This window comes from Leptodactylus fuscus, chromosome 6 (genome assembly GCF_031893055.1).
Source record: "Leptodactylus fuscus isolate aLepFus1 chromosome 6, aLepFus1.hap2, whole genome shotgun sequence".
Lineage (NCBI taxonomy): Eukaryota > Metazoa > Chordata > Amphibia > Anura > Leptodactylidae > Leptodactylus > Leptodactylus fuscus.
This window is the reverse complement of record NC_134270.1, coordinates 156685885-156712370: the sequence shown is the minus strand read 5'-3', so window position 1 is coordinate 156712370 and position 26486 is coordinate 156685885. Positions and strand designations below refer to the sequence as shown.

Sequence of the window (26486 nt, the reverse complement as noted above, 5' to 3'; positions counted from 1 at the left end):
TTATTGGTACTGTTTTGTGGTACATATGACTTTTTGATCTCTGTTTATAGCATATTCCCCTCTGAGATAGAAAATGTACTGTTATCTGTAGAAGAATGTTTCTGAGTCTTTCAACATCTCACCCAGATCCTCTTGCCTTCACCTCTCCATAGACTTCTATAAACTGCAGCCCGTCTCCAGGGTATGTTCACATGGAGGAAACCAAATTCCGCTGTGTGAACTCCGCGCAGCTAGCCGCAATGGGATGCCGATGCATTGCACCAGAATTCAGTCGCGGCATTCTGCTCTTGATTAGGCATGAATGAATGGATCTAATCAGGAGGGAGTCTCAGGCCGTGGCGGTCTCAGCCGTGGAATCCATGGGAAAAAAGGGCATCTCGCTTCTTTTTCCCGCTAGTGGAAAAAAATGCTAGCGGGAAAGAAAAGCGAGTGGCTCCCATTCAAATGAATGGGAGTCTTTTTTGCAGGTGGATTCCATGTCAAAATACGCCTGCAAAAAACTCCGTGTGAACATACCCCCACTGCTCGGAGCAGTGAATTGAGCAGTTTGTCTCTATTATTCATTTATTAAAAAATGTTAAATATTTTCAAACACAATCTTACAAAGAAACTAGAAGAACTAGAATTAACACTTTTTTCAGGATGTAACAGTGATGGCCTATCCCTAGTGTTACAGCATTTTCTCTAACATCACATAAGTGTTTAAGGACGGGGCCCCACGTACTGGAAATGCCGCGATTTGCCTGCATTGGAGACGCTGCGGGAAAAATCGCGGCATTGTACAGTGCAGGCAAAGTGGATGGGATTCATGCTAGTTGCGTCTTTGCAAATTGCAGCATGTCGATTATATCTACGGAAACGCAGGTGGCTTTCCCGTAGATATAATGTTAAGAGACAGTCCGCAGAGGAAAACTCCCTGAACTTTCTCTTCAAAGCGATGCGGAAAGAACCGCAATGTGTTCACGCAGCAGTTCTTCCCGCAGCGCTTTACTGCTGCGGATACGACCCGTGGCCCCTAGCCTAAAAGAGTGAAGTGTTATCTCAAGATACATTAAGGCCCCAATCATTATTTATTTCACAAAGATATCTTGCAGCACTGTACAGATTGCCATTATTCACATCAGTCCCTGTCCCCGTTAGGGCTCACTTTCTATATTTCTAAATGCAGTTTGCCCATATGGTACTAATGCACAGAGTCTACATTGAGTCTAGGTTCAGGAAAATCACCATCTCTCTAGACCTGTTGGGGTAAGTTCACAAGGAGTTTTTTGGCCAAAATGCAGCATCCAGTCGCGCACTCCGCTACTGATTAGGCCCACATGAATGGACCTAGTCAGGAGTTAGGGTGCCTTCACACGGAGTTTACGCTTCGTGTATTCTGTCTACGCTCTGTGTAGTCTTTCCATTTTACACGTGTAAAAAGATGCGCGTTATACGAAAAAGCCATTGAACTCAATGGCTAACTACATTTTACATGTGTATTTTTACACGAGTAAAATGGAAAGAATGCATGGAGCGTAAACTCCATGTGAAGGCACCCTTAGTGTCTACAAGTGGATGTCGTGAGGCGAATCCACCTGAAAGAATGAGCAGGTAGAAAAGAATGGGCTTCTTTTTTCTGAGAGTCGGAACAAAAAAATTGATTTCAATGGGAGCTGTCTTTTTGGTCAGGATTTTGAGACAGATACGACCTCAAAATCCTGACCAAAAAACCCTGTGTGAACTTACCCTCAGGGTCCATTCACACAGAGGAAAATGGTGAGGAATTTGGTGTGGAATTTCAGTGCTGAAAAAAAAAAGCCTCCCATTGACTTCAATGGGTTCCTTTTTCTGCTAGCATTTTTTCTTCCCTTATTAAATCTATAGGGAAAGTGTTCCCAAATAATAGAAACCCAAATGTTATTGTTAACCTAGCATAAGCTGTGTGTGCAGCTCCAATATGAGCACTACATAAACATCACACACACAACTTAACAACATTGACATTGCAAACAGCAGCAATAATATTAAGTTTGCTGCTGCAACCAGATAGTCACAGTCCTATAGACAGTATGTTTACCCAACTTTCCCATTTATTTCAATGGGAGATAGTAGCAGAATCGTCATTATCTATCTTCAGGCTAATTCCATGGGATTGCTGGTATTTTTTTTTTTTTAGCTGGATTCCACCTGAAAAAATTGCCATGCAACTGCACTAAAATCTACCCAAGCACATAATTGCTGTAGATTTCAGGGTTCATTTATGCCAGAAACTGGCGTAAATCGTAGGACATTTAGCACACTGCCCACACCACACCCAAATCCCCATGTTCAGCACAAAAGAGAAAAGATGCCAATTTTTGCGCAAAACCCAGATAACTGGCATAATAAAAGTGCCCTTTTATGTCCCAATACTGAACAACGTAAAACAACACAATTGCCTGCAGAGCCCCCCGCAGCCATCACAGATCTAGTGGGAGAGCCCTGCTATTTTGCATGCCATCTTGGGCAGTGGGTGAGGGCTGTTATACCGTACGGGAGCTACTAAACGGCACTATACTATATGTAGGTTACTGCGGGGATATTATATTGTATGGTGTCCAATAAGAAGGCATTATACCAAGAGGGGTGTAATAGGAGAAACTGGGGCAGATTTATAGCAGGACTCACACCACATAAATGGGGTGCAATGCCAGTCTTCCTAAGTCTCATATTCAATATTGTATTATGTGACAGGAACTATGGCGGTCTCATGACTAAGTGTTATACAATGTGCTGGAGGACTAATAGAAATGGATAGGGTCAAAGGGGACATAGATAGGGTTAAGGACCCACAAAGTGTTAGACTGCCCCCAGTTAAAATGGCCGACATAAGTTTTTGAATAAGGACAAGTAGTATAATATACAAGACTTGTCCATGGCAACCAATCAAAGCCCTGCTTTTATTTCCTAGTCTGCTATTGAAACATGAAAGCTGTGCTGTGATTGGTTGCTACAAAGCAACAAAGAGAGTTTTACTTTCAGTTTCCTATATCTGCCCCTATGTGTGGTAAATCTACCCCATGTCTGATAAATCTGCCCCTATATGTAATAAATCTTCCCCTACATGTGATAAATCTGCCCCTGTCTCCCAGGTTTGCCCTCCCTCAGAAGCCCCCCGGCCTGCTCAGACTTTCCCGCCCTCCCGCGTTACTTTCTCTCCGCACTCCGGCCTCTAACCATAAGATTTGTCCTGGCCGCGCTGTCAGGAAGTGCCGGAGCCTGTTGAGCGGTGCGGCCGGGAGCAGCTGGAGATCGGGGCTGATAAAAGGGTAATTCTCAGTGACGGCAGCTATAGGGGTTAATGTGTAACCTGTACCCAGGAAGTGACTGCAGCCTCCTCAGCTCTGCTATGTCTGCAGCTTGTCCTGGGCTCTGTCATTTGTTCCATAGAGTTTGTTAGATGTAGCAGAGTGCACTGTGTTGTTTGCTGCAGTCAGCAATTGTATTAGCAATGCACTTGAACTTGCAGCTCTGCTACTACATCTGCATAGTGTCTGCAAATGGTGACATGTCTGGACTAGGGAGCTTTGTGTGGATTTCACAGGGCCCCAGGCATTGGGACGCTTTCCATTTTACGATAACATTGCCCTTGAAATGTGAGACAAAGTTTATAGGTGCCAAAAATAAGCAGAGGGTCCTTGTAAGTTGCGACTACGCGGGTGCTCAGTGGGAGCCGACCCGCCGTCGTTCACTTCACTCAGTAATACAGAGCCGCACGTTGCAGGGACAGCAGGTAGGTTGTTCTGCCAAGTATTGAGCCTTGTTCACACACACAGTGCAAACTGCTAATAGCAGGTGCAAGAAGCAGAGGTGTCACTATAGTGGGGTGCAGCAGTAACAGGCGCTACCAGAGCCTGGACCGTAAGGGGGTCCCAATGTCCTTGTGTCTTTATACCACCATTCTAAATAGTAGGGGCCCCGTTACAGATTTAGCATTGGGGGGCCCGGCACTTTAAGTGACGCCTCTATCAGGAAGTGACCAGCACTGGAGAGAGGTGTTTGTTCAGTCTGAATAGTAACGTGACTGCAGATCCTGACAATGTGACATCCTAGAAGAAGAGACCACACTAAATGAGTGTTCACCCCACAGCATGGCGATTTGGACAACAGATTTGCAACCTTTGCAAACATTTACAGCGGCGATGACAGGGAAGGACACCTCATTTCGGGAATTTATGTATTCATTCATTCTATTATTACATGGATGTGGAGACGTCCTGTTGGCTGTCCATAGAAGTACAGCTAGTCCTCTATGATAGAACGTCTACACCCAACAATTTTGGTGCAGTCTCCCAATTCTCTGCTAATGGCAGGTCTTGGGGGAAGTGAAGGGTCAAGTTTGTTGGATGTCAACTTTTGTTCTTGGATAGATAAAATGCCTCCAAGTGAATGGCAGTGGCTTTCTTCCCATTTAAAACACATGTACACTTGTCACAAGTCAGTGACAGGGGCCACACACTGTCAGGGCCCATTGTAAACATAATTTACCATGCAGTGCTTTTTTTTTTTCTTTTTTTTTTTTTGTTAGCAGTGGCCATCGGTATGGTGAAGTACAATCTGCTGCATTTTCCTGTAGGGTTAACCTTACGACATACATTGACCAAACAGAGGGTAAAGGACATGTCAGCTGAATGGAGCCCTGTAGATAACGTATAAGCCGAGAGCTTGGATCGATTGGAATCTGCAGCTTGACTGTTTTATAGCCAGTCCAACCAAAGCTCTGAAAAAGTTGCATGTCAGTAAGTCACACAACTGCTTGGCACTAGGTTCACTCCCGCATTGTGAAGTCCATTGCTCTGGTCCTCCGACTGGTCGCTAAGATAGAATCTATCGGTCTGTTTGTTTTATCCAAACTGCCAGATTCCAGGTGGACAACGCGATGGAGACATGAATGTAGCCTGAAACTTTTTATTGCCATGTAGCTGTAGTCTAAAGGCAGATAGGGCTACGTTCACATCTGCGCTGCTGCATTCTCTATTGCAGAAAATCGACAAAGAGAAAAAGTCCTGCATGGAGGACTTTTCTTTCGGCTGGTGTCAGTCAATAGAGTCCGCAGTGTCCTTCTGTCGCTGCTAAAACAGCAGTCCGTCTCTTTGTCGCGGGTCCCCTGGCGGACTCAAACAACGGAGAGAGTGGCGCAGATGTGAACCTAGAAGAAAGGTGGGGGTTCAAAGGCAGAAAACCATAAACTGTACAAACAAGCAAGTCCAATGAACACGTAAATGTACAAACTCTCCATAGGAGGGCACTTTAACTTAAACTTTGCATATTCCCCATGGCGGAGACAATCCTCTATTCATTTCGGCACAGTGGAGCTAGAGGTGCACTGAACCTGTATTATTAATGGAGTGGACTTCTGCAAGTGCCCGTGTTGATCAGTAAAAGGGCCTGCTAATCAGAGCAAATGGTGCCCTAATATTGTCAACTGGGTGGGACTCCCTGTTGGGCTGGCAGCGCTAGAGTCTGACATAAAAACCACTCCGCCTTGTCTAGATACGTCTGTGTCTAGCTAGGCACAAACATCTGATCTTTTTGGTGTAAATCAGTAGTAGGTGCAGATTATGCCAGAATTCTGGTCCAGGGGGGTTTAGTAAATGTGGTCCAGTGTGGGCAGAAGTCTTCAGCGACCCAGCTGGACTGGTGACATAGTTGCAGCAGATCTGCATCCAATGTGATCAATAGAAATCACTTACTATAGGAAACCCGGCTACAGCATTACTCAGCCAGTGGTTTTGCCTTTTCTTGGGACGCGTCCAGTTCCGCCTCATTATGAAATGTGAGCCTGAAATGTAGCCCAAATATGTCGCGTCATCAGAAGAGCGAAACTGTGAGAGCAGAGGCTTCATGATATGGGCACGGTGCGGAGAGGGCGAGCGGGGTGATAATTGGGTAAGTGTTTCCTGGGCTAGTTATATCTTCTGTACACTCATGTTATAGCTGCTTCCCCTTCAGCTGCAGAATACATCATCTCCAAGGACTCTCCTATCAGACTGTAAGTAGATTCCGGGAGAATACGAAGCAAGTGTCTAAGGGTTTTCTTGAGACAATTTTTTCTTTGCAAACACCCCTGGAAGTCATATCATAGCAGAAACTTCTATGACCCATCGCAATTCGGATTGCAGATTTGCAAAACGACCCCATTTATATGATTGAAATTGATTTTTTAATGTAGATTGTGAGCCCCACATAGAGCTCACAATGTACATTTTTCCCTATCAGTATGTCTTTGGAATATGGGATGGAAATCCATGCAAACACGGGGAGAACATACAAACTCCTTGCAGATGGTTTTTGCCCTTGAAAGGATTTGAACACCAGGACTCCACCGCTGCAAGGCTGCAGTGCTAACCACTGAACCACCGTGTGGCCCCATTGAAACAGATTTTTCATGACAGAAATTTCTACAACAAATTTGCCACGTGTGAATTCACCCTTACATTGCTTCTGCTTTGGGGTGGGATACGTGTTTTGTTTCCATTAGACATCTGTTGCATACATGAAAAGTAATATCATGAGTAGACGGCACTTTGTCAGAGTCCAGGTATAGGTTAAGCATTGGCAGGGATCTGACACCCACGCCCCCAGCCATTCACCTTTATGAAGGACTTACCAAGCACAGGGCCGTACATTTGTTCACTGGCTGTCCTTGGTATTTTAGCTCAGTCCCGTTCAGGTCATGACGGGTGAATGTGATGTTGCATGGCCTGTGGAGTGGAAGGGAGCGCTGCTTCAAACAGCTGATCTGCAAGGGATCCTGTATATCAGGTAGATCATCAATGGAAAAGTTCTGGGAAACCCCCTTTAGGCCGGGGGCCACATGGCATAAACAAAAAACTGCAGCGTTTTACAGTGCAAAGTGGCTGGGATTCTAGCGAATCCCATGCGCACATTGTAGAAAAATATATGCAGCGGAAATGCTGTGGTTTCCAAAACTGGCATTTTTTTTTAATCAACATATCAATTATACCTATGGAAACGCCAGTGGTTAGATATAATTGAAGCTGAAAGTTTGCAGAGGAAATCTCTGCGGATTTTCGTTGAAAAGCATTGCGAGAAAAAACGTGAGGCGTTTCCGTCACAGTTTTTCTTGCTTTTTTACTGCAGCTTTTTTTGTTGCAGATTTTGCTGTGGTTTTTTGAGCCAAAGCCAGGAATGGGTTGAGAAGGTGGAAGTATAAGAGGACTTCTAGATAGTTCCCATTCCTTTTGTAGCCATTGTTGGCTTTGGCTCAAAAAAAACCACAACAAAATCTGCAACAAAAAAAGCTGCATTTCTGCAACGTGGGGCCTTGGCCTCAATGTTGGATAGATGTGATTCACATTTTGAGTTGAACAGGTCCTTAAAAAACAACCAATGAATCCTGTTACACGGTCAGTTGTATAAGTATACACCTATAGACTACGTATGTAAATTTTTGTAGAGTTTTTTCTGACGTATAGCGTATTTTTTTAAGGATTTGTCAAAGGGATGTCTCAAACCTGGTGAAATCCATCAGATCCATAATTTCATGTTTTTCTTAACATATTTTATATATTTTCCCACATTCTCCACCATTTTGATTCACCTTTGAGCTACACGTTGACCTGGTTTTGGTCTATATGATTACTACGCAGTAAATGTATGTTTCCAGACACACCCGGCTTATACGCCATGTAAATACAGGGTGGAGAACAAAGAACTTAAAGGCAGAGAGTTCACAAAGAAAAGCTAGAATATAATAAACTTCAAAAATTTTTCATGAATTGTTGACTTAGTTTGACAGTCGCTTTTTATGTTGTGGTCCCCAGGTGACAAACTGCAGTTCCCTATTAGGACTGTCACTGGGGAAATGTAGTGTGACTGCTCGCTTGTATTTTGCAGAGACGGAACGGATTCAGACGATGCAGCGAGCTTGGGGCAGTATAGTTGGGCTGGAGTGCTGCAGCCGCGGTCACATGGTACAGTTTGGTAGACCCAGTGTTTTATATATATATATATATATATATATATATATATATATATATATATATATATATATATGTTACCTGTCCATGTAACCTTGCCTGTAATGATGTTGAGACGACTGCTGACAAGAGGTTTTTATTTTTTACTTTTTAAATATTTTTCACATTTTTTGTATTCGTTCCAAAAGCTGGCTTAAAAACAGTTACCTTGTGGTTCAGTGGTTGCCTTTCAGAGCTGGGGTCTTCTTGGATTTGGTCCAAACAAGGGAAACATGGAGTTTGTATGTTCTCCTTGAGTTTGCGCCGGTTACGTCCGGGTACTACAGTTTCCTCCCACATGCCAAAAATTTACTGACAAGGTAAACTGGGTTCCTATGTACCCTGAAGGGTGTTTGGAATGGGCACCTGTATGGCAGCCCCTACTCCATACACAGTAACATTCAGTGAGAGGCAGGAACAGCTCTCAATACAGAAGGAAGAGAGTGAAACAATACAGGATTTCACAGAAAGGAGACAACATTTGTTAATAAAGTATATTACAAAATTTATTAATGACACAAATACTGCCAGAAAATCAAAGGTTGTCCGAAAGTATAGTTGCACTTTAAGCTCCTAGTATGCCAACACTTCCTGTTCTGTAGAGATCATGTCTCAGCAGTCATCTCATTATCAGTACAGGAAGGATTACACTAACAGGTAACCAATGCTTTGGCGTTGGATGGCCAAAGCCAACTTCTCGGTTTTTTTGCACCCCGATTCTGACTTCTTCACAGATGGCTGACCGTCATGATCAGACAGAGACAGTAAAGATCCACCAATAATCAAGTGATTGATTCCCATAAATGTAACACATTAATTATTTCTAATTATTTCTATTTCTAATTTCTAACATTTCTAATTATACAATATTGATAACTGTAGAATATAATTAATTGGACTCGGTAATATTTTTGTGACTCCACCCACAATTGTTTCCAACTCCATGACCAATTCCAGGGTCCTGCAGGTAACGCCTCAATTTAAAGGACTCTGCACAAATATGGCAGCCACATTCCCAGACTCCAGACACTGCTGTGTGCATGAGGCCTAAAACCTGATGACACCATTGACACACGTCAGCCCCCCGCCCTGCACAGTGACCTCTGTAGGATATAGTAGCTATACTATGGTGCGCAGTGGTGTATGTTACACAGTTAGCTTTGTTTGCGTTTGATGTCTGTAACCTAAAACCTTGTATTTCCAGGTGTTATGTGTCCATAATATCTAAACTACGAGGGTGGAAACATGCAGTGTCGCTGCTCGGTGTCTCGCCTGGGCGCCTTTAGGCGAGGAAGGCATCTTTTCCAGGAGAAATCGTTGCATCCTGTTCGGGCAGTGAATGGACCTCGTATATGTCAGCTATATAACTGTCACTCAACTCTTAGTAAAGACTCGTACAGGTGAGGTCCTACAGGTAGTATATCATGAAATACTGGAGTTGTGTAAACGGGGCTTGACACAAATCAGGTGATATCTCTATGTCTCTGTAGATCCGATCAGCCTGTATTCCTGCTGTCAAAGTCACGTGGGTTACTTTACGCTTTTACATCTCGGAGGAGCCAGAGTGGGATAGTAGCAGGTAAGGAGCTCTTTAATTATATAAAGCCTTTCTGACAGATACAAGGATATTTATTTTCAAGCAAGGAGCCTTATACATGCTAAAATACTGGATTACAATCTTCCTGGATTCTCCAGTTGAGGTGTACGCTCAGCTCTTCCCAATGGTAATGTGGTTATAAGTGGTCACTAACTGGAGAGGTCATAGTTACATAGCGGATGAGGTTTGATGAAGACACAGGTCCATCATGTCCAACCTATAACCCTACAGTGTTGATCCAGAGGAAGACAAAACACATGAGACTGATGCCAATTGCCCCATGTCAGGTTAAAAAAAATCCCTTCCTGACTCCAAGTCTATCAATCAGTCTAATACCCTGGATCAACTTGTCTGTATGAAAAGCCTAAAACCCATAACCCGTAATATTATCAATAGACTGTTGGGCTGAGCCCATTCACAATTACTCATAAAACCTACTAAAGATATAAATCTAAGAGGAAAATTTTGTATGAACTATAAACTGTTGGGTTCTATCGGTACTAGGGTAATAAATGAGCAGTCCACTGTGTGGGGCCCAATACTGTGTTGGCGGCCAGTAAGGGGGCAAATTAATGTTTAAAGGGATCCTATCATTAAAATGAAATTTTTTGTGACTAACGTCGGAATAGCCTTAAGAAAGGCTATTCGTCTCCTACCTTTAGATGTCTTCTCCGCGTCACCGTTCGGTAGAAATCTCGTTTTTTGTCAGTATGCAAATAAGTTCTCTCGCAGCACCGGGGGCAGGCCCCAGCGCTCAAACAGTACTGGGGGCTTCCCCAATGCTGCAAGTGAACTCTCCAGCGACGCCTCCATCTTCTTCTGGAATGGCCTCTTCATGCTTCTTCTTCCGGCCTTGGCTTGAAACTTCTACGCATGCGCAAGTCGGCTCTGCTGTCGGACCATGGGCAGAGCTGACTGCGCGTGCCCATCTGGTGTAAGCAGCCATTCTCTTGTGACCGCTTACTGTGTAAGCGGCCATTTACCTGGCGGGCATGCACAGTTGGGCTCTGCCCAACGCCCGACGGCGGAGCCGACTTGCGCATACGTAGAAGTTTCAAACCAAGGCCGGAAGAAGACACGTGAAGAGGCCATTCTAGAAGAAGATGGAGGCATCGCTGGAGAGTTCTCTCGACAGAACTAATTTGCATACTGAAGAAAACCAGGATTTCTACTGAACAGCAGCACGGAGAAGACATCTAAAGGTAGGAGAAGAATAGCCTTTCTTAAGGCTATTCCTACGTGTTAGTCACAAAAAATTGCATTTTAATGATAGGATCCCTTTAAGGGCCAATAAATGGAGTGTTATACTGTATGGGAACCAGATAAAGGGGGCAGTATATCATGTGTAGGCCTGTAAAGGTATTTTGTGGGAAGCAGTATACTATAGGGGAGAGGTAAATGGGGCAATAAAGTTGTGGGGGCCAATAAAGAGTGGTGTGGGGGTCAGTAAAGAAGTAATATAGTCTGTGGGGGGCCAATAAAGAGGACAGTATACTGTGTGGCCTGTAAAGAGGGGGTGAGTGAGTAGGATTCTCAGGTCCCTGTGATACGTGTTCCCCTCTATAAGCCCTCTAAACCCCCTCCTCTGCCAAATCCTGCAGTCAGCTATATAAAAATTACCGTAACGGAGAGGGATAAATACCTTAAAGCAATTTTATTATTATTTTTGTAACTTAAATCTTAATGCACATGAGAAATAACAGTAAGTGTAGGACATATTCCTACATTACAGGGACCCGTCTTCAGATTTATCTAATACCACGGTGCGCTAGAGCTTGTGAATATTCTTCCTACAGCGTCATTTTTAAAATTGTCACCTACTTGTTCTGCAAGATAAGGTATAATTATAGCGGCCATACGACATGCTGGAGTCTATGAGTCACGGGGCGGTGTGGGGGCCCTGCCGAGTCTAGGCTGTTATTACACCCATTGCTCCATGACGGACGTCCCCCTGGGTGTGATTTCAGGCCTGTATTACTGTTCACAAGGCGTATAGCTCCATGCATTGGGGTAAACATAATAAATCTCATGACGGGTTCCCCTTAATGTGCTTTGTATTATATTATGCAAATTGGTTCCTATACCCCATAGAAGTAGAATGAGGGTTCAGGGTGGGGGCCTGCTCATATACACAGCCACAATGAGAATAGCAGGCCTGGCAATCCATTGGATATCTACAGAAACAATCATGACAAACATAGCAGAAGGAAATAACCTTAGAGTTAATATGGGAATGCAAGTGACCTATGTGCAATGTCACCCGCACCCTCTCTCCTTTCTGAGTTGTCGTCCTTCATTCATCCACATTACATTATATGCATATGACAGCCCTAAAGTTAGCGGCACGTGTGGCAACAATGGCACAGGCTACACAAGGGGAATCCAATCATCAATGTGTCATACGTGTGGTGCTCACGTGAGGACGGACATGCCCCACCTGCACTCCCAACATTTGCATGTGAACTACAAGTTGATGCACACTAGGAAATCTGGAACAGAAAATCTGGTCCTTTCATGGGTTGCAATTCCTGGCCCACCAGACCATCACACCTCCCCTAATCTATGATGCTGGGAGTCCCGGCCTGCTGGTATATAGTGTGCACAGTGTGACGGCAGGGGTAGCCAGTATTATAGAGCCATATGATGCAAGAGTCCTGGTCTCCTGAATGGAGTTCAGGATGGGAAATCCCGCCAATGCCCCCTCGGGACCCTCTGTATGTTCCTTATGATGCTATCGAGCCCTACAAGACCACACTGGTGCTTAAGTAAGGATTTTGCTCTCTTAGGACTGTAGTGGAGATCCTGATTTATATTTGCTACTAATGTGAACTGCCCATGAGACAAGCGTCCTTTACACCTAGAGATCTGGAAAATGCTCTGAAGGATTCACCACTACACAGGGGATCGGATGTCTGTGTCTGTGTCCGGCACCCTGATGACTTACACAGATGGGCTCTAGAGTAGGAGAAAATCCTTCTCTGCTGAGTTCTCATAGGTTTGCTGACCCGTTGTGGCTGATGTTCTCTCTCTTACCTGGAAGTTGAAGCACGGAGCAGTCTGACCAGAAAGTGATGCTAGCCATATATACAATCATTGCCTGGTGGGAATCACATTCAAAGGGAGTCAGTCACCAGAACAGTCCCTATCGAACTATAAGCACAGCCAAATACACAGGTTCATGTGAAGCAGCGTCTCCAAGATATTAACTTTTTCTCTGCCATGCAAATGAGCTGTTTGCCGCAACAAGGGCGTCACCGTTGCTCTCAAAGAGCTATGCTTTCCAGCACCCTGTCCCTCCATCCCATCCTCCGACCTCCATGCTTTGATTGACACACGCACTGGGTGGCCATATCAGTCAATACAGGGAGGTAGCTCTTTGTTGTGATGAGAATAACCCTGTGTTAAACTCGGTCTGTGTGTTGGCCCGGATTTACCGGCCTGAGAGGGACTCCTAGCACTATAGTTATCTAAGATACGAGGAGTCCCTGCCTCCCAGTGATCTACTGTATTGTACTATATTCACTACCAGACAGTAGGGACTCCTAGCATTGAAGTGCGTTGCACTAGTGAGCAGTGTTTTGAGTGATTTCTGTGTTTCTCTGGGAGAGTCTAGCATCTTCTGCATTTGTTTACAGGGAGTAGCTTCCTGCTGTCTTACCTAATGCAATGCATTATGTTAGTTGTAGGCTCTCACACTATCTCCCCCTCATTCATCATCCCTCCCAGTCTCCATAGCTATCCCGTCCACTACTAGCCCTTACCAACTACCTCAGCCCACTCCACTACCCCGTTATATTTACCTGTCTTCTTCCTCTTCAGACTTCCTTCTCCTCCTCTTTTGTGACTCTGCCATTGCACAGCAATCCTGACACTGTGCTTTAGCCTTTACTCCATCTCTACTGTGCAGACGTGGGCAGCTTCTTTGGGCTCCCACGCTTGCACAGTGGAGATGTAGTGTCAGCTTCAGCGCAAAGCCAGGACTCTGGCTCTTTTGTGCATGCGCGGGTAGACATCACCGAAGGAGGAGCCGTTCCCTGCAGAAGCAAGCCTGGACAGGAAGAAGATAGGCAAGTATGATGGAGTGGATGGGGGTGAAATAGTAGTGATGTTCTTTTCGTCACCAAATAATCAAAAAATGTCTCTGCCCCAGGGATATGGGTAAATATACATTCTTGCTCAATTTATTTAGAAAGTGGGTGGGAAGGGGTGTTTAGATTAGTGTAGGAATTTTAATTTTATCCCAGATAACCCCTTTAAGCCCTCATATGGCTCTGTGAACAGAAGAATAAAAAAGTTATGGCTGTGGTAGGAAGGGGTTAATAAATGTTGTAATATACTTTATAATTAGTGGATTGTAGATTCTCTCTCTGAAATCCTGAAGGAGACTTCATAGTATAATAATAGCAGTTTTGGTTCGGTCGGACGAATTGGCTGGTTCACTCAACCTTCCTGTAAAGGGGGATGTGGTTTACAAGGGACGTGGCCTAAATAATTGCCATTAATCATAATTAAGGTAAAATGCCTAAATAATCGTGTTTTTTAATTAGGTGATGATCGTCCATTCTTACTGGAAAATGATAAGTTGTTGGGTAGTTTAGGTAGGGTTATTGGGAAGCCAAGACGGCTGTGAAGCTTCTCAAATCAAATCAAATAGGCTTTATTGGCACGTCCGAATAGATATTGGGGTATAACAGTCCGTGGAGTCTCATCTTCCTCTTAGTTGGTGACCGCTATATGGGGGGGGGGTTGGTTTGGGGTATAACAGTCCGTGGAGTCTCATCTTTCTCTTGTTTGGTGACAGCTGGACACGTATTGGGCAGTGATCTCCACAGTGGTCTCTTCTTCTCCCAGTAGGGTGTAGAGTTTCCTCTTCTCATCTGCAGATGTGAAGTCTGGGATGTGGGCAGAGAGTCTTTGGAAGTAGACGGCCCTCACAGCTGAGTATTTGGTACAGTGTAGCAGTGTAGTCTCCTTGTTGGGATATGTTATGCAGGTGGTTTCTGCCCTCTAGTGGTAGAAACATCTCTGACAGTACTGTGATATAATCGCTCCTTCTGGGAGAATTATCCATGAGGATTTCCCTCGGGACACTCTCCAAGAACTCATGTTTTTGCAGACTGCTCACGTTGCGCTATACTACACTCTGCCTGGTATACAGTACAGGGTGATTCAACAAGGATGGTGCGAAAGCAGCGGCCTGAAATCAGGGGTAAATGGCCAATTACTGAAAATCAAAGCCAAAGATTAAAGTAAGACAGCAAACCCAAACACCATGACTTTAGCATTAACTTGCAGGGCAGACTGGGAGAAGTCGAGTTCACTGACAGGCCGGTATCCTGCGATGAGGATAGCGGTCACCTCGATGGAAAGATCAGTCATGCCAAAGGAATGGCTTGTACCACAGATAGATTAGGTTTAGCAGATCTTCCTCTGCCGCCAGACTGTTTGCTAAAGGTTCATTGAAACTTTACCAAAACGCTGGATCGGCTTTGCAGGTCTCCATGATCGCCCGATCAAACACCCTGCGACTTTTTTCTATAGGGTTACACCAAGGAATTAGTGTATCTGCTACCTTTCCCCCAACCACAAAATCTGAATGACCTCAGATGACGCATCAATGAAACTGTAAAGTCCATATTTGAGGATACGCTGGCATGTGTGGACAGAACTGGACTATCACTACCACATCTCCGTCACAGGTTCTAGCCCCGCCCCCAGCGTCACAAAAATAAGTGTCACCAAAGTAGCAATAACCATAACAGTGAGGGAAAACTATTTTAAATTCTTATTTAGTTGCACACGGAAAATGTGAAAAATAAGACATGTCACCTCCTTGTTTCTTTACGTTTTCTGAGATATTAAAATAAAGAAAAAACATGGAAAAACAAAAATGACATAAAACGAAATTCCCATTTGTCACTGAAAAAAGTCGCTTGCAGTGGGAGGAGTACGCTTGCATGGAAGATAGCAGACTCTGGGGTGCGGCTAACAGTGATTTTGAGATTTTGGTGAAAATCTGAATTTTGTCTCTGAAATGTCAAGTTAATTGATTCTACCATTAAAGGGATTCTATTATTAAAATATCTTTTTGTGGATAAGACGTCGGAATAGCCTTCAGAAAGGCTATTCTTCTCTTACCTTTAGATGTGATCTCCACCGCGCCGTTCCTTAGAAATACACCGGTATGTAAATTAGTTCTCTGGCAGCGATGGGGGCAGGCCCCAGTCCTGAAAATACAATGCGGGCGTCCCCACTGCTCCTCGAAAACACGATCTTGCGACGCCTCTATCTTCGGCTGGATCCTCCCCTTCTCTGTCGTCTTCCTCCTGCGTCACCTCCGACGCCTGCGCAGTTGGCTCTGCCAGTAAGACACTAGTGGAGTCGACTGCGCATGCCGGCCGGCGGCCATTTTTGGGAGGCCGCTCTTGCTCTTGTAGTTCAATGCAGGAGCAGCCTCCCAAAAATGGCCGCCGTCTTCCTCCTGGAGGTGACGCAAGAGGAAGACGACAGAGAATGGGAGGATCCAGCCGAAGATAGAGGCATCGAAGATCGTGTTCTCGAGCTGCAGTGGGGACGCCCTCATCGCATTTTCAGCGTTGTGGCCCGCCCCCATCTCTGTGAGAGAACTAATTTGCATACTGGTAAAAAATGGTATTTCTAAGGAACGGTGCGGCGGAGATCACATCTAAAGGTAAGAGATGAATAGCCTTTCTAAAGGCTATTCCGACGTCTTATCCACAAAAAAAAGAGGTTTTAATGGTAGAATCCCTTTAAAGGGGTTCTCCATTTTCTACAATTGTTGGCCTATCCTTAGATTAGGCCATAAGTATTAGATCTGTGGGTGTTCCCGGGTGTCCTATCACCGGTACTGAGGCAGCTCTACAGTCGCCGTACATACTGTAGTGGCGACTGTAGGTACTGCTCTGTTGCCCCATAGACTTCAATGGGAGAAGGAAAAATATCTTTGTACCGTGTTACCCAGTGGATATGAAATATAAAAAATTGAGAGTCTTCAGTAGTTGATACCTTTTGTAATGGCTAACTAAGATGATGACAGATTGCAAGCTTTCAAGACTCCTAGGTCTCTTCCTCAGGCAAATATTAATTGTGTTTCAAATATACCTGAGGAACAGGCCTAGGAGCCTCAAAAGCTTGCAATCTGTCATCATTATTAGTTAGCCATTACAAAAGGTATCAACTACTGAAAACTCTCAGTTTTTTATATTTCAATGGGAGAGAGGGAGCAGCATGGTTGTCTCGTGCTGCCTTGATACTGGTGATCTGCTGGGGTCCTGGGCACTGGACCCCTGCAGATTTAATATCGATTGCATCTCCTTACTTTTATCCTTTCACTACAGAGAAAAGTTAGATTATGTAACACTTGCCAAGGTTACTTACTGAGTAGGAAAATACTGGAAAAAACTGACACGAAGAAGGACTTAGGAATTTTAGGTTACATTAAACTTGATTTTTGCAACTAGTGCCAGGCAGCTGCTGCCAAAGCAAATAAGATCATGGGGTGCATCGAAAGAGGCCTGGACGTACATGACACTAACTGCTCTGCCAGTCAGAACTACATCACACCGCACAATGGATATTGTCTACAGGTTTAAACACATCTTAGAGGTTGTAAGGTGGGCAACAAAAGTAATATATAGAATGGGTGAACTACAGTATCCAGAAAGATTATCAACACTGGGTTATGTCATTTAGCACACAGATACGCAGCTTGTAACATACGGTATTGTTGGTTCACCCTGAGTTTGTTTGCCCATTTTATTATGTCATCTTGAGCTTTTATTTCCAAGTGTTAATATCCCTCCCATGGACAAGCCAGAGGATACGAGGTATATAGACTGGGTATATAGTCTGGTTTCTTGATCCTCCACCTGCCGTTTCCTGCCTGGCTGATGATAATACTGTAGTATATGGGAAGGCTAGTCGCCATCTGGTCCTAGTCCATGTAGCAGCAGCCGTTTTCTTATTGACCTTTGGACTGACTTTAGCACCTGGGAAATTGTGACTACCTACCTTATTTCATAAATTGAATTTTCATACTGATGGCCAATCTTGCATGTGATCTGTGTGGGTCCAGCACCTGCACCCCACACAGATCAGCTGTTCTAGCAGCCTAGTGGATGTTTAGCATCATTCCTATACAAGTAATAGGAGCTGCGGCACTCTTCACTGAAACCACCGCTATGCAGTGGATGGGCCTACAGGACACGTGATCTGTGCGGGGTCCAAGTGTCCATGCGCATTCTGACTGGTCACATACTGATCACATCATCACTATGAAAATTCAAAGCACTGACAAAAAAAAAAAACATTTCTGTCTTGTAAAACCAGGATCTCTTGTGTATTTTAAAGAGTACCTTTCACCTCCTCTTGCAGTGGTGGTATTATATACTGCTAGAAAGTTAACAGTGCAGTGAATTCATTTAATGTATATGCCCCAGTGCCGGAGATATCAGTGGCGTTAGTGTCGGCACCGATATCTCTCCACTGTCAGAAGGGCAGGCCTTACAGCTCAGCGTCATTGCTGAGCAGTAAGGACCACCCCAATGACAGTACACTTCCATAGCCTTGTACTGCAGAAGAGTTTGTTCCCTTTTGCCCAGCAATGACACTAAGCAGTAAGGCCCACCTTTCTGTCGGTGAAGGGATATTGGTGCTGAAACTAACTGGCGCATACAGTGAATTCAGCTATGTGACGGTATATAATACCGCCACTGCCAGAGGACATGAAAGGTCCTCTTTAAATGCAATACAACTGAATATGTGAAAGTACTCTTGGCTAGATATACTAGTCCGAATGTATTTCGGCTGAAGTGAACTTAGTATGTCGGTTCACTTCATCCAAACTGGGCTTGGGTCAGGAATACGGACTGCAACGTGAACAAGGATATGTGGAACCAGTCTAATGGAAACCCCTAAGGGGCCGGAGATCCCAGTCAGCAATGTATTATTCCCATCTGTGTGCAGAACAGAAAGCCAGTTTAGGAAACACATTGGCGTCCTGGTTTGCAGTGGGCATATGTCCTAGACCTAGAAGGATCCTCTACGTAAATGATGGTCATTTTCCTTTAAATATTTTTGACTTGTAAAAGGAGAAATCTGCTCCTAGCCTGATATTACGTTCTGCAGGGAACTGCTGATAACAAGGGCAAAGTCTATGGCGTCTTGTAAACCTCTGAAAACTCATTAAACGTCACGTCTTTAAGGCAGTCAGTTTCTAAGTAATATATTAAAATCACTTTGTCAAGTGGAAACGTCTTGTGCAATAAAAAAAAAATGTAGCTGACCAATTTCACACTTACAATAGAATCTTTTTGTTGACGCCATCAGATTGGTCTGACATTGTACAGAGTGCTGAAAATAAAGGCCGTTGGACATGGGCCAATGATCGGGCAAGTAAATGTTCATAGGATGGTTTCCAATCCTTGTCTTGTGCCGCTGAAATGAGTAGACGCTGGTTTGTCAGGTGATGGGATTGTTTTGTGGCCAAAAAATTTATTGGCGACGCCATAGAGTATGCCAACTGTATGGGGTTCGATCGATCATATAGTGCTAGATCAGTGATCGTTGTTGACTATGTAAGAAATTTATCACCAGAACCCAAATTTTCAGCGAACACAATTGAACATGTTTGGATCATTTTTGGAATTTTTTTAAAAAATTTTTTCAGATCCGATTCAGCTGCATCGCCAACGCCTGTTAGCTTGGTTCAGTGTTCTACCTGCTGAAGAAAGGCATTTCGGGCCTTCGTTTGCCCTAGACTCCATCCATGTCGATCCTGTAATCCGTGAGAGCTCTCCAGAAGATATTCTACGTCCCCTGTCCGAGCTAACCTTGGAAGCCCAACTGCAAAGCCCATTATGTCCTCAGACTATTTCTGTGTCTCAGCTGTTCAAACCCCACGCCACTGGGAAACCTGTCAGAAATGTAGTGCTTTATGGCACCGTTGGTACTGGAAAGAGCACCCTTATCCGAAAACTTGTACTAGATTGGTGTCATGGATGTAAGAGTGAGTACAAGTTGATCATTCCCCTCTCTTGTGAAGATCTATCCCAGGTCACCTCTCCGGTGTCATTTACCCGGCTCATAAGTAAGAAGTACCTTCATCTTCGAGAACTGTTACCAACGCTGCAAAGTTACTCTGGCGTGCTCTTTATACTCAACAGCTTAGAGTGGATGAATCTTGATTTCAGAATGGCCAACACGGAGTTATGTAGTGATCCAAATGAACCCATGCCGCCATCTGCTATCCTTGTAAATCTTTTGAGAGGCTACCTACTTCCAGAGGTGAGCACCACGCAGACAATGTATTATTAATAGGGGTGATCACCTGATGCTACTCATGGCATACCCAGTATATAGCCAGTTTTGCCAGAAGCCACTTCTAGACAGGCATTTCCTCTGCAATATGGTGACATCGCATACACCTACATGACCACTGCAGCCAGTTGCCAACATTAGCAGTCAATGCTATATATGCTTGTATTTGCTCGTGGTTGTATGGCACATTATCAATGCAAGATGTAAAGCCATCGGCACCAATGGAGCATTGGCATTGGAGTATTGGCACTGGAGTGGTGGAGGATAGTATAAGAGAGATTGTAAACTGTGATAAAAGGTTGAATGGCCTATCCTTAAAGCGTTTTTTTGGGCTTTGTTAATTGAGGACCAATTCTTAGGATAGGTGGTCCCAGGGCCCCCGTGGAGTTGCCACATCTACTTCACAGGTCATGTGACATCAAGTTCATCAGTTGCATGTTGCCCACTCAGTCCCATTGAAGTGAATAGGCTGAGCTGCGGTACCAAGCACTGCTACTTTACAAGTCGCTGTGCTTGGTTTTCTGTAAGGAGGCCATGGCACTCAACTGCGTTGTGGTCTCTTCAAAGAGCTACACCGTGGGGTCCAGGTTTCATAGCCCCACCAATCTTGAGTTGATGACTTATCCTAAGTAGAGATGAGCAAGTACTGTTCGGATCAGCCGATCCGAACAGCACGCTCGCATAGAAATGAATGGACGTAGCCGGCACGCGGGGGGTTAAGCGGCCGGCCGCTGTCAAAGCGGAAGTACCAGGTGCATCCATTCATTTCTATGGAGCGTGCTGTTCGGATCGGCTGATCCGAACAGTACTCGCTCATCTCTAATCCTAAGGATAGGTCATAAATTAATAAGCCTGGAAAGCCCCTTTAAGGTAGGCCACCAATTTTAGATTGCCAGAGGTCTGACTACTATGTAAGGGATGTCCAACAAATAAAAAGTTAGGGACATTAAACCACCACGTGCACAAAAACACCCCAAAAAAGCATCTGGGCCCTTTTAGGTCCAGTCATTATGGGGTTAATTTATTTATTTTTAATTAAGAAAACAAAAAAATTCAGTTATTGAAAATGTTCTAACTTTCTCTTTCAGGCGAATGTGTTGGTGACAACGCGTCCATCGGCATTAAGTCGAATCCCAGGGAAGTACGTAGGTCGGTATGCAGAGATCTGTGGATTCTCGGACATGGAGCTCCAGAAGATGTACTTCCAACTACGATTGGGCCACAAAGATGCAGATCCTCGTGAAACCGAGAACCTGGCAGAAATGTTAAACCGCAACCTGGAGCATCACAGCCAGTTGTCAGCCGCTTGTTTCCTACCTTCTTATTGTTGGCTGACTTGTGCCACATTACACTTACTGTACTATACCAAACCCGATGACCCACCTATGACACTGACTGGCATTTACACCACCTTTTTACGATTAAACTTTGCTGGCGAAGTATTGGACATAACACATCCCTCTAAAATTTCTCTGATGCTTTACGTTGCACGCACGGTGGGCAAACTGGCCTATGAAGGCTGTAATTCTAGACGTACCAAATTCACCGAAGCTGACATCATAAAGTGTTTCCATGTACAAATGAACAGCGAGGAGGAGCTCAACCTTCTCTCCGTCTTCCGATCTGACGCCTTCCGCTTTTTTCTCAATCCCAGTGTCCAGCCAGGCCAAGAAAACTTCTTTGTTTTCACCATACCTGCTATGCAGGAATACTTAGCTGCACTCTATGTAGTGTTGGGAGAAAATAAGACCATTTTGCAACGGTTGGGTAAAGAACTTTCCGAGGTTATCAGCAAAGCCGGAGAAGACGTGGTGGCTGTAGTCAACATCTTATCGAAATTTCTTCCTTTGCGCATCTTGACAATTTTTAATCTCTTACGGGTAGTACCACGTCTTTATGGCAGGGTCAGCGGACAGAGTCGTGACAATATAGCTCAAACCATGACTGCGGAAATGTTTCGCGAAGAAGACTCTTATAATGATGATGTCTTAGACCAAATAAACTCTAGCATCTTAGGTGTGGAGGGACCATTACAGCCAGCAGAGGTGAATAGTTCTACTCAAGAAACTTTCGAATTATTTCCCATTTTTATGGCAGGGCTTCTTTCCCGTCGGAATCGAGCTATGCTTAACCAACTAGGCTGCACCATTATGAGCATGGATGCCCTCAAAATCACCCGCGCGCTTAAGAAACATCTCTTGCGGTGTAGCCTTCGTAGACTTCCACCATCGGAGCTGATGGACTTTCTCTTCTTTCTATACGAGTTTCAAAATCAAAGTTTCTCGACGGGACTGGTAAATTCTCTTCGAGATCTGGACCTCTCCACCGTTCGCATGACACCACTAAAATGTAATGTGGTTTCCGCTGTCATTGGAGGGGCAGGGAAATTAATAACGGATGCCGACTTCAGCTCCTGCGACCTAGACCCTGATGCTATCCATACCTTGGCACCTGTGCTCAGAAGATGCCAGACTGTAAAGTGAGGACCATTGGAAAGGGGTTTTAATATTTCATGTGGGTGGGGTGAGACAGTACATGTTTTATAGAAGAGGGTTGTCATCAGACATTATCTCCCAATTCACCAGTCTAGGTAGGCTGGATTAACTTGGAGTGGATTGCGAGGTGGTCTCATTGGTGAGACTCCCCCTGAGGTGCAATTGGGTAGACACTACATGCTGCACACAACTTTCTTTAATTACACCAATCTCTAGTCTGGGTGAGGCCAAAACTGGATTCACATCTGCACTGGGTGTCCGAAAAGTCCTACAAATAACAGATTCCTGATGGACCTCATTGTCACTTAGGTTCCTCAGGTTCTGTTTGTGTCCTCCAACAGACAAGAAGAATGGAAACCCAGCGTAGATGTGAACTTAGCCTTAGGCTTTATGTACGCGGCAGTGCCTTACGAATCCATGTGTCCATTTGGATCTACTCAAAAAATGTTGGAACAGAAGATCGATAGGTACTCGGATTGCACACGACTGAGTGTGCATGAAGTTTACTGCCAAGAGGGGAGAGGCTCCTGCTGCAGCCTTATACAGAACAGTGATGAGGAGGATTGGAAATATGGCTGATCTCATGGAGCACATAAAGATTATATATCTCTTATTTAGAATTGAAATGGGAGATATAATGGGGTCAAAGAACTGGAGGAGAATTAGAAGGACGTATTGGGAATTTTTTTAAAAAAATTCTGTTTAGTCTTCCTGATATGTTGACGCAATTTGTAAAGTTTTGGCCCATAGTTCAGCTAAGGCTCAGTGCAACTTAATGTGTGGTTTGTCAGTGTGCTGGCCATGTTTAGCCCACTGACCCATTACTTTCTGTGGCCTCATACACATGCCTGTGTATTATAATAGATCCGTGCTATGAGGACGGTGCAAAACTCAGGTCTTATTCCTGTCCATTTTACGACCTACATGAAATCACTGTAGATGGGTATCATCTATGTGCCGTCTGTGCCATTTTCCCCTGGATTCATAGATGACCGTGTTCGTTTTCATATAGCCTAATAGTGAGGCCCGGTCACATCATCATTATAATTAACAGGCGCTGGCTGGGAAGGCAAAATGGAAGTGACAGCACACTTGTTATCAATAGAATAGAATAGAACCTGCTCCGTATTTTGTAACTCGTTCCTATGTCCCCCACATGAATCTGTAAACGTTATGGACATCGAGATGAATGGGTCCACATGCTTTCCTATTGGTGCTATGGCACCAAATAACAGCATATAGACCATTATTCCATTCATGTGTATGTGGGCTTAGTAGAAAAGAAATGGGCGTAAATTGTTTTACTCACCACATGTCCCTATTTTTTTGCAGTTTGCATATGAACTCACTAGGTCCTGATTCCTGCAGAGAAATAAAAGACCTCCTGTTACACCCGGAGTGTAGGATCAGCAGTTTACGGTAAGAAAACCTAAGGGATCTGTAAATGGATTGTCCGAAATTAAAGGGACATTATGTACAAGATCGGGGGGTGGGGGGCCTTAATAATGGTTTGACTGTTGAGTCCCCCAACAATTGTAATAATGGGGGAGACTCTTTGGCTACCTTCCTATATTCCTCTTCATTTCCTCCGATGGACCAGAAGAATGGAAGGCCGGCACAGATGTGAACCTAACCTTACTGCATTGTGCTTGGTGGTCTGTAATGCCACATGATGACCGCCCATTAGCGGCCATACCTTTCCGATACTATATTCTGATTTATATTCATACCCATTAATATACATGGATCTTTATAGTCTAGTTGACTCCACCTACTAAGTCCCGACGTATCTAAGTTTTCCTACCTTTATCCTAGGTTATGTAACAACCCCTTGGGACCAGAGGGCGCACGGTTAATAGTGGAAGGACTTGCCGGGAACAATTCACTAAAGCACCTGTCTCTGCTCCGCACTGACATTGGAGATGAAGGAGCAGAAATCCTGGCAGATAATCTTGGAAAAAATCAGCATCTCCAAGAACTAAACCTAGCCTACAATGGGATCCATGACCAGGCGGCGCTCAGGCTTGGGGAAGAGGCGTCACATCACCCAACGCTCAGCAGAGTCCAGTGAGTACCAGCTTCATAAAAAAGTTTTTGTTAGTTATTTTTGAGTTCAGCCCCATATGGATGGATATGACAAATTTTGTTTTTTTTCTGCAGCTCTAAGCCTTAAAAAATATTGATCGGCTAGAAAATCTGTTTAAGGCCGGGGCCCCCCAGGAGGTCCCGCAATACATCGCGGTTCTTCCCGCAGCCCTTTAGACAGAAAGTTTGCAGAGTTTTTCTCTGCGGACTTTCTGTTACAATTATACCTATGGGGAAACCAGCTAGCATTTCCGAAGATATAATTGGCAAGCTGTGATTTCCAAAACCGCGCCAGTTTTGGAAATTGTGGCGTGTCCGTACTGCGGCTTTTACCACAAAGTTGGCACGGGATTCGCTAGAATCCCATCCACTTTGCCCTTACTGTAAAATGCTTTTTCCCGCAGCATTTCCACCGTGGACAGATCATGGTGTATCCTGTCCGTGGGGCCCTGACCTAAGGCTGAGGCCTCACGTTGCGGAACCTCAGCTTTTTTTTGTTGCGATTTTTTTTTTTTTTTTTTGAGCCAAAGCCAAGAATGAGTAGATAAAGAATCGGAACTATATAGGGAAGTTCTTATACTTCTACCTTCTGCTCAGTCCATTCCTGGCTTTGGCTCAAAAAACTGCAACAAAATCTGCAGCAACAAAAAAGTTGCATCTCCGCAACGTGGGGCCTCAGCCTAAAACGTTCTCCGTTTTTGTTTTTTTGGTTTTTGCAAATATTTTATTTCAGAAGCTTGTATTTTTTTTTATTTTTTTTTTTGCATTTTTATTTTTTTGTCTATAGCTTGCATTCTTATGTGTCTTTATTTTATTTCCACAGCTTGTATTTTAATGAACTTTCGGACAGCGGTCTTCGTGCCTTGCAGTCTCTGGGTGACGTCAGAGTTATTGTATCCCTGACAGAAGGATCGGATGCATCACGTCATTGGTCTCTCATACTGAGGGAGCTGAAGGCTAATGCCGGGGGTTGGGATCATGCTCGTATGCGTTCTCACCTCACTTTGCTCTTACGGGATTTACAAAGCAGTCGGGCGATGACGGGAAACTTGTGGCGTAAAGCGCGGATTCTGCGTGTGGAGACAGAGGTTAAACTTATGCTGAGCCGGATACAGGAAGGGAAGCCATGAGACGGATTATTTTCCAATATGTATTGCTGGAGGAAAGTAAATCACTATTCAGTTATCCATTAACCCTATGTAAAGGTGTGTGCGCTGCACGTATAGGTCTCCTGTCCGCTGTATCGATCTGCTGCATTGTATATAAATAATAAATGTCAGCTTTGTTATTACGCTCTGATGTCCTGTGCTCTTATACTGCAGGCTTTAGAGATTTTTGTTCTATTTTTATACTATTATTTGTCCCAGGTATTTCTATTAATTTTTAATATGCATGATTGTTTTCCTAGTTAGGATTAGAGACCTGTGCTGACAAGGAAGGTGGCCCGGGCACATTGGATTAATATTGGCCAATCTCCCCAATCTCCTGTCTGAGGAAGAAGGATTGAGTTGTGGGTATTCAGCCTGCCCAATCCTTAAGTTTTCAGGAGAGACAAGGTGCGGCCAGCGCGCAGGCTGGATTCACACCTAGCAAGACTTTACTCTGGCGGACCCAATTACAGTCAATTGGGTCCATGGGTAACTGCTTTTTAGGTGGAATGGGTTTCCGTTTTTCAGGTGCCTAAGCAGACCCAAAAACTGGAAACCCGAGCATAGGTGTGAACCGATCATCTCTTCATTGCATTGGTTTCCTGTGTATAGGAGGTGGGTTGAATTGTTGTCAATGGAATAAACTTTTGGCCAGCAGGTATATGAAGTGTATGGTCGACGTTGAAGGGATTTAATCATTTTAATCCCATTTTTTTCTCCCTAACACATAGGAATAGCCTTAAGAAAGGCTATTCTTCCCCTACCTTTAGAAGTCTTCTCCGTGCCACCATTCCCTAGATATCCCAGTTTTCTTCGGTAA

The 26486-nt window shown here is 44.3% G+C and overlaps 1 protein-coding gene across 2 annotated transcripts; it reads left to right on the top strand.

Moving 5' to 3' along the window:
• The first annotated feature begins 3242 nt into the window (after nucleotides 1–3242).
• Nucleotides 3243–25761, top strand: NLRX1 (NLR family member X1). 2 transcript variants are annotated; one of them, XM_075277675.1, is made up of 8 exons: nucleotides 3243–3290; nucleotides 9208–9403; nucleotides 9494–9582; nucleotides 19289–19905; nucleotides 21027–22417; nucleotides 23766–23852; nucleotides 24249–24500; nucleotides 25342–25761. In XM_075277675.1, the coding sequence occupies exons 2-8, from the start codon at nucleotides 9249–9251 to the stop codon at nucleotides 25646–25648; spliced, it is 2898 nt and encodes a 965-aa protein (XP_075133776.1). In that variant the 5' UTR covers nucleotides 3243–3290; nucleotides 9208–9248; the 3' UTR covers nucleotides 25649–25761. The 2 variants fall into 2 exon arrangements, with proteins under 2 accessions (XP_075133776.1, XP_075133778.1); XM_075277677.1 differs by lacking the exon at nucleotides 3243–3290 and adding an exon at nucleotides 5845–5910.
• The last annotated feature ends 725 nt before the right edge of the window (nucleotides 25762–26486 follow it).

Excerpts from the sequence above, each read along its gene's own strand:
- NLRX1 (XM_075277675.1), top strand. The coding sequence starts at position 9,249 with ATGCAGTGTCGCTGCTCGGTGTCTCGCCTGGGCGCCTTTAGGCGAGGA. Across the intron at positions 9,583-19,288 it reads CCAGAGTGGGATAGTAGCAG|ATCCGATTCAGCTGCATCGC; the intron begins GTAAGGAGCTCT and ends AAATTTTTTCAG. Across the intron at positions 22,418-23,765 it reads AGAAGATGCCAGACTGTAAA|TTTGCATATGAACTCACTAG; the intron begins GTGAGGACCATT and ends ATTTTTTTGCAG.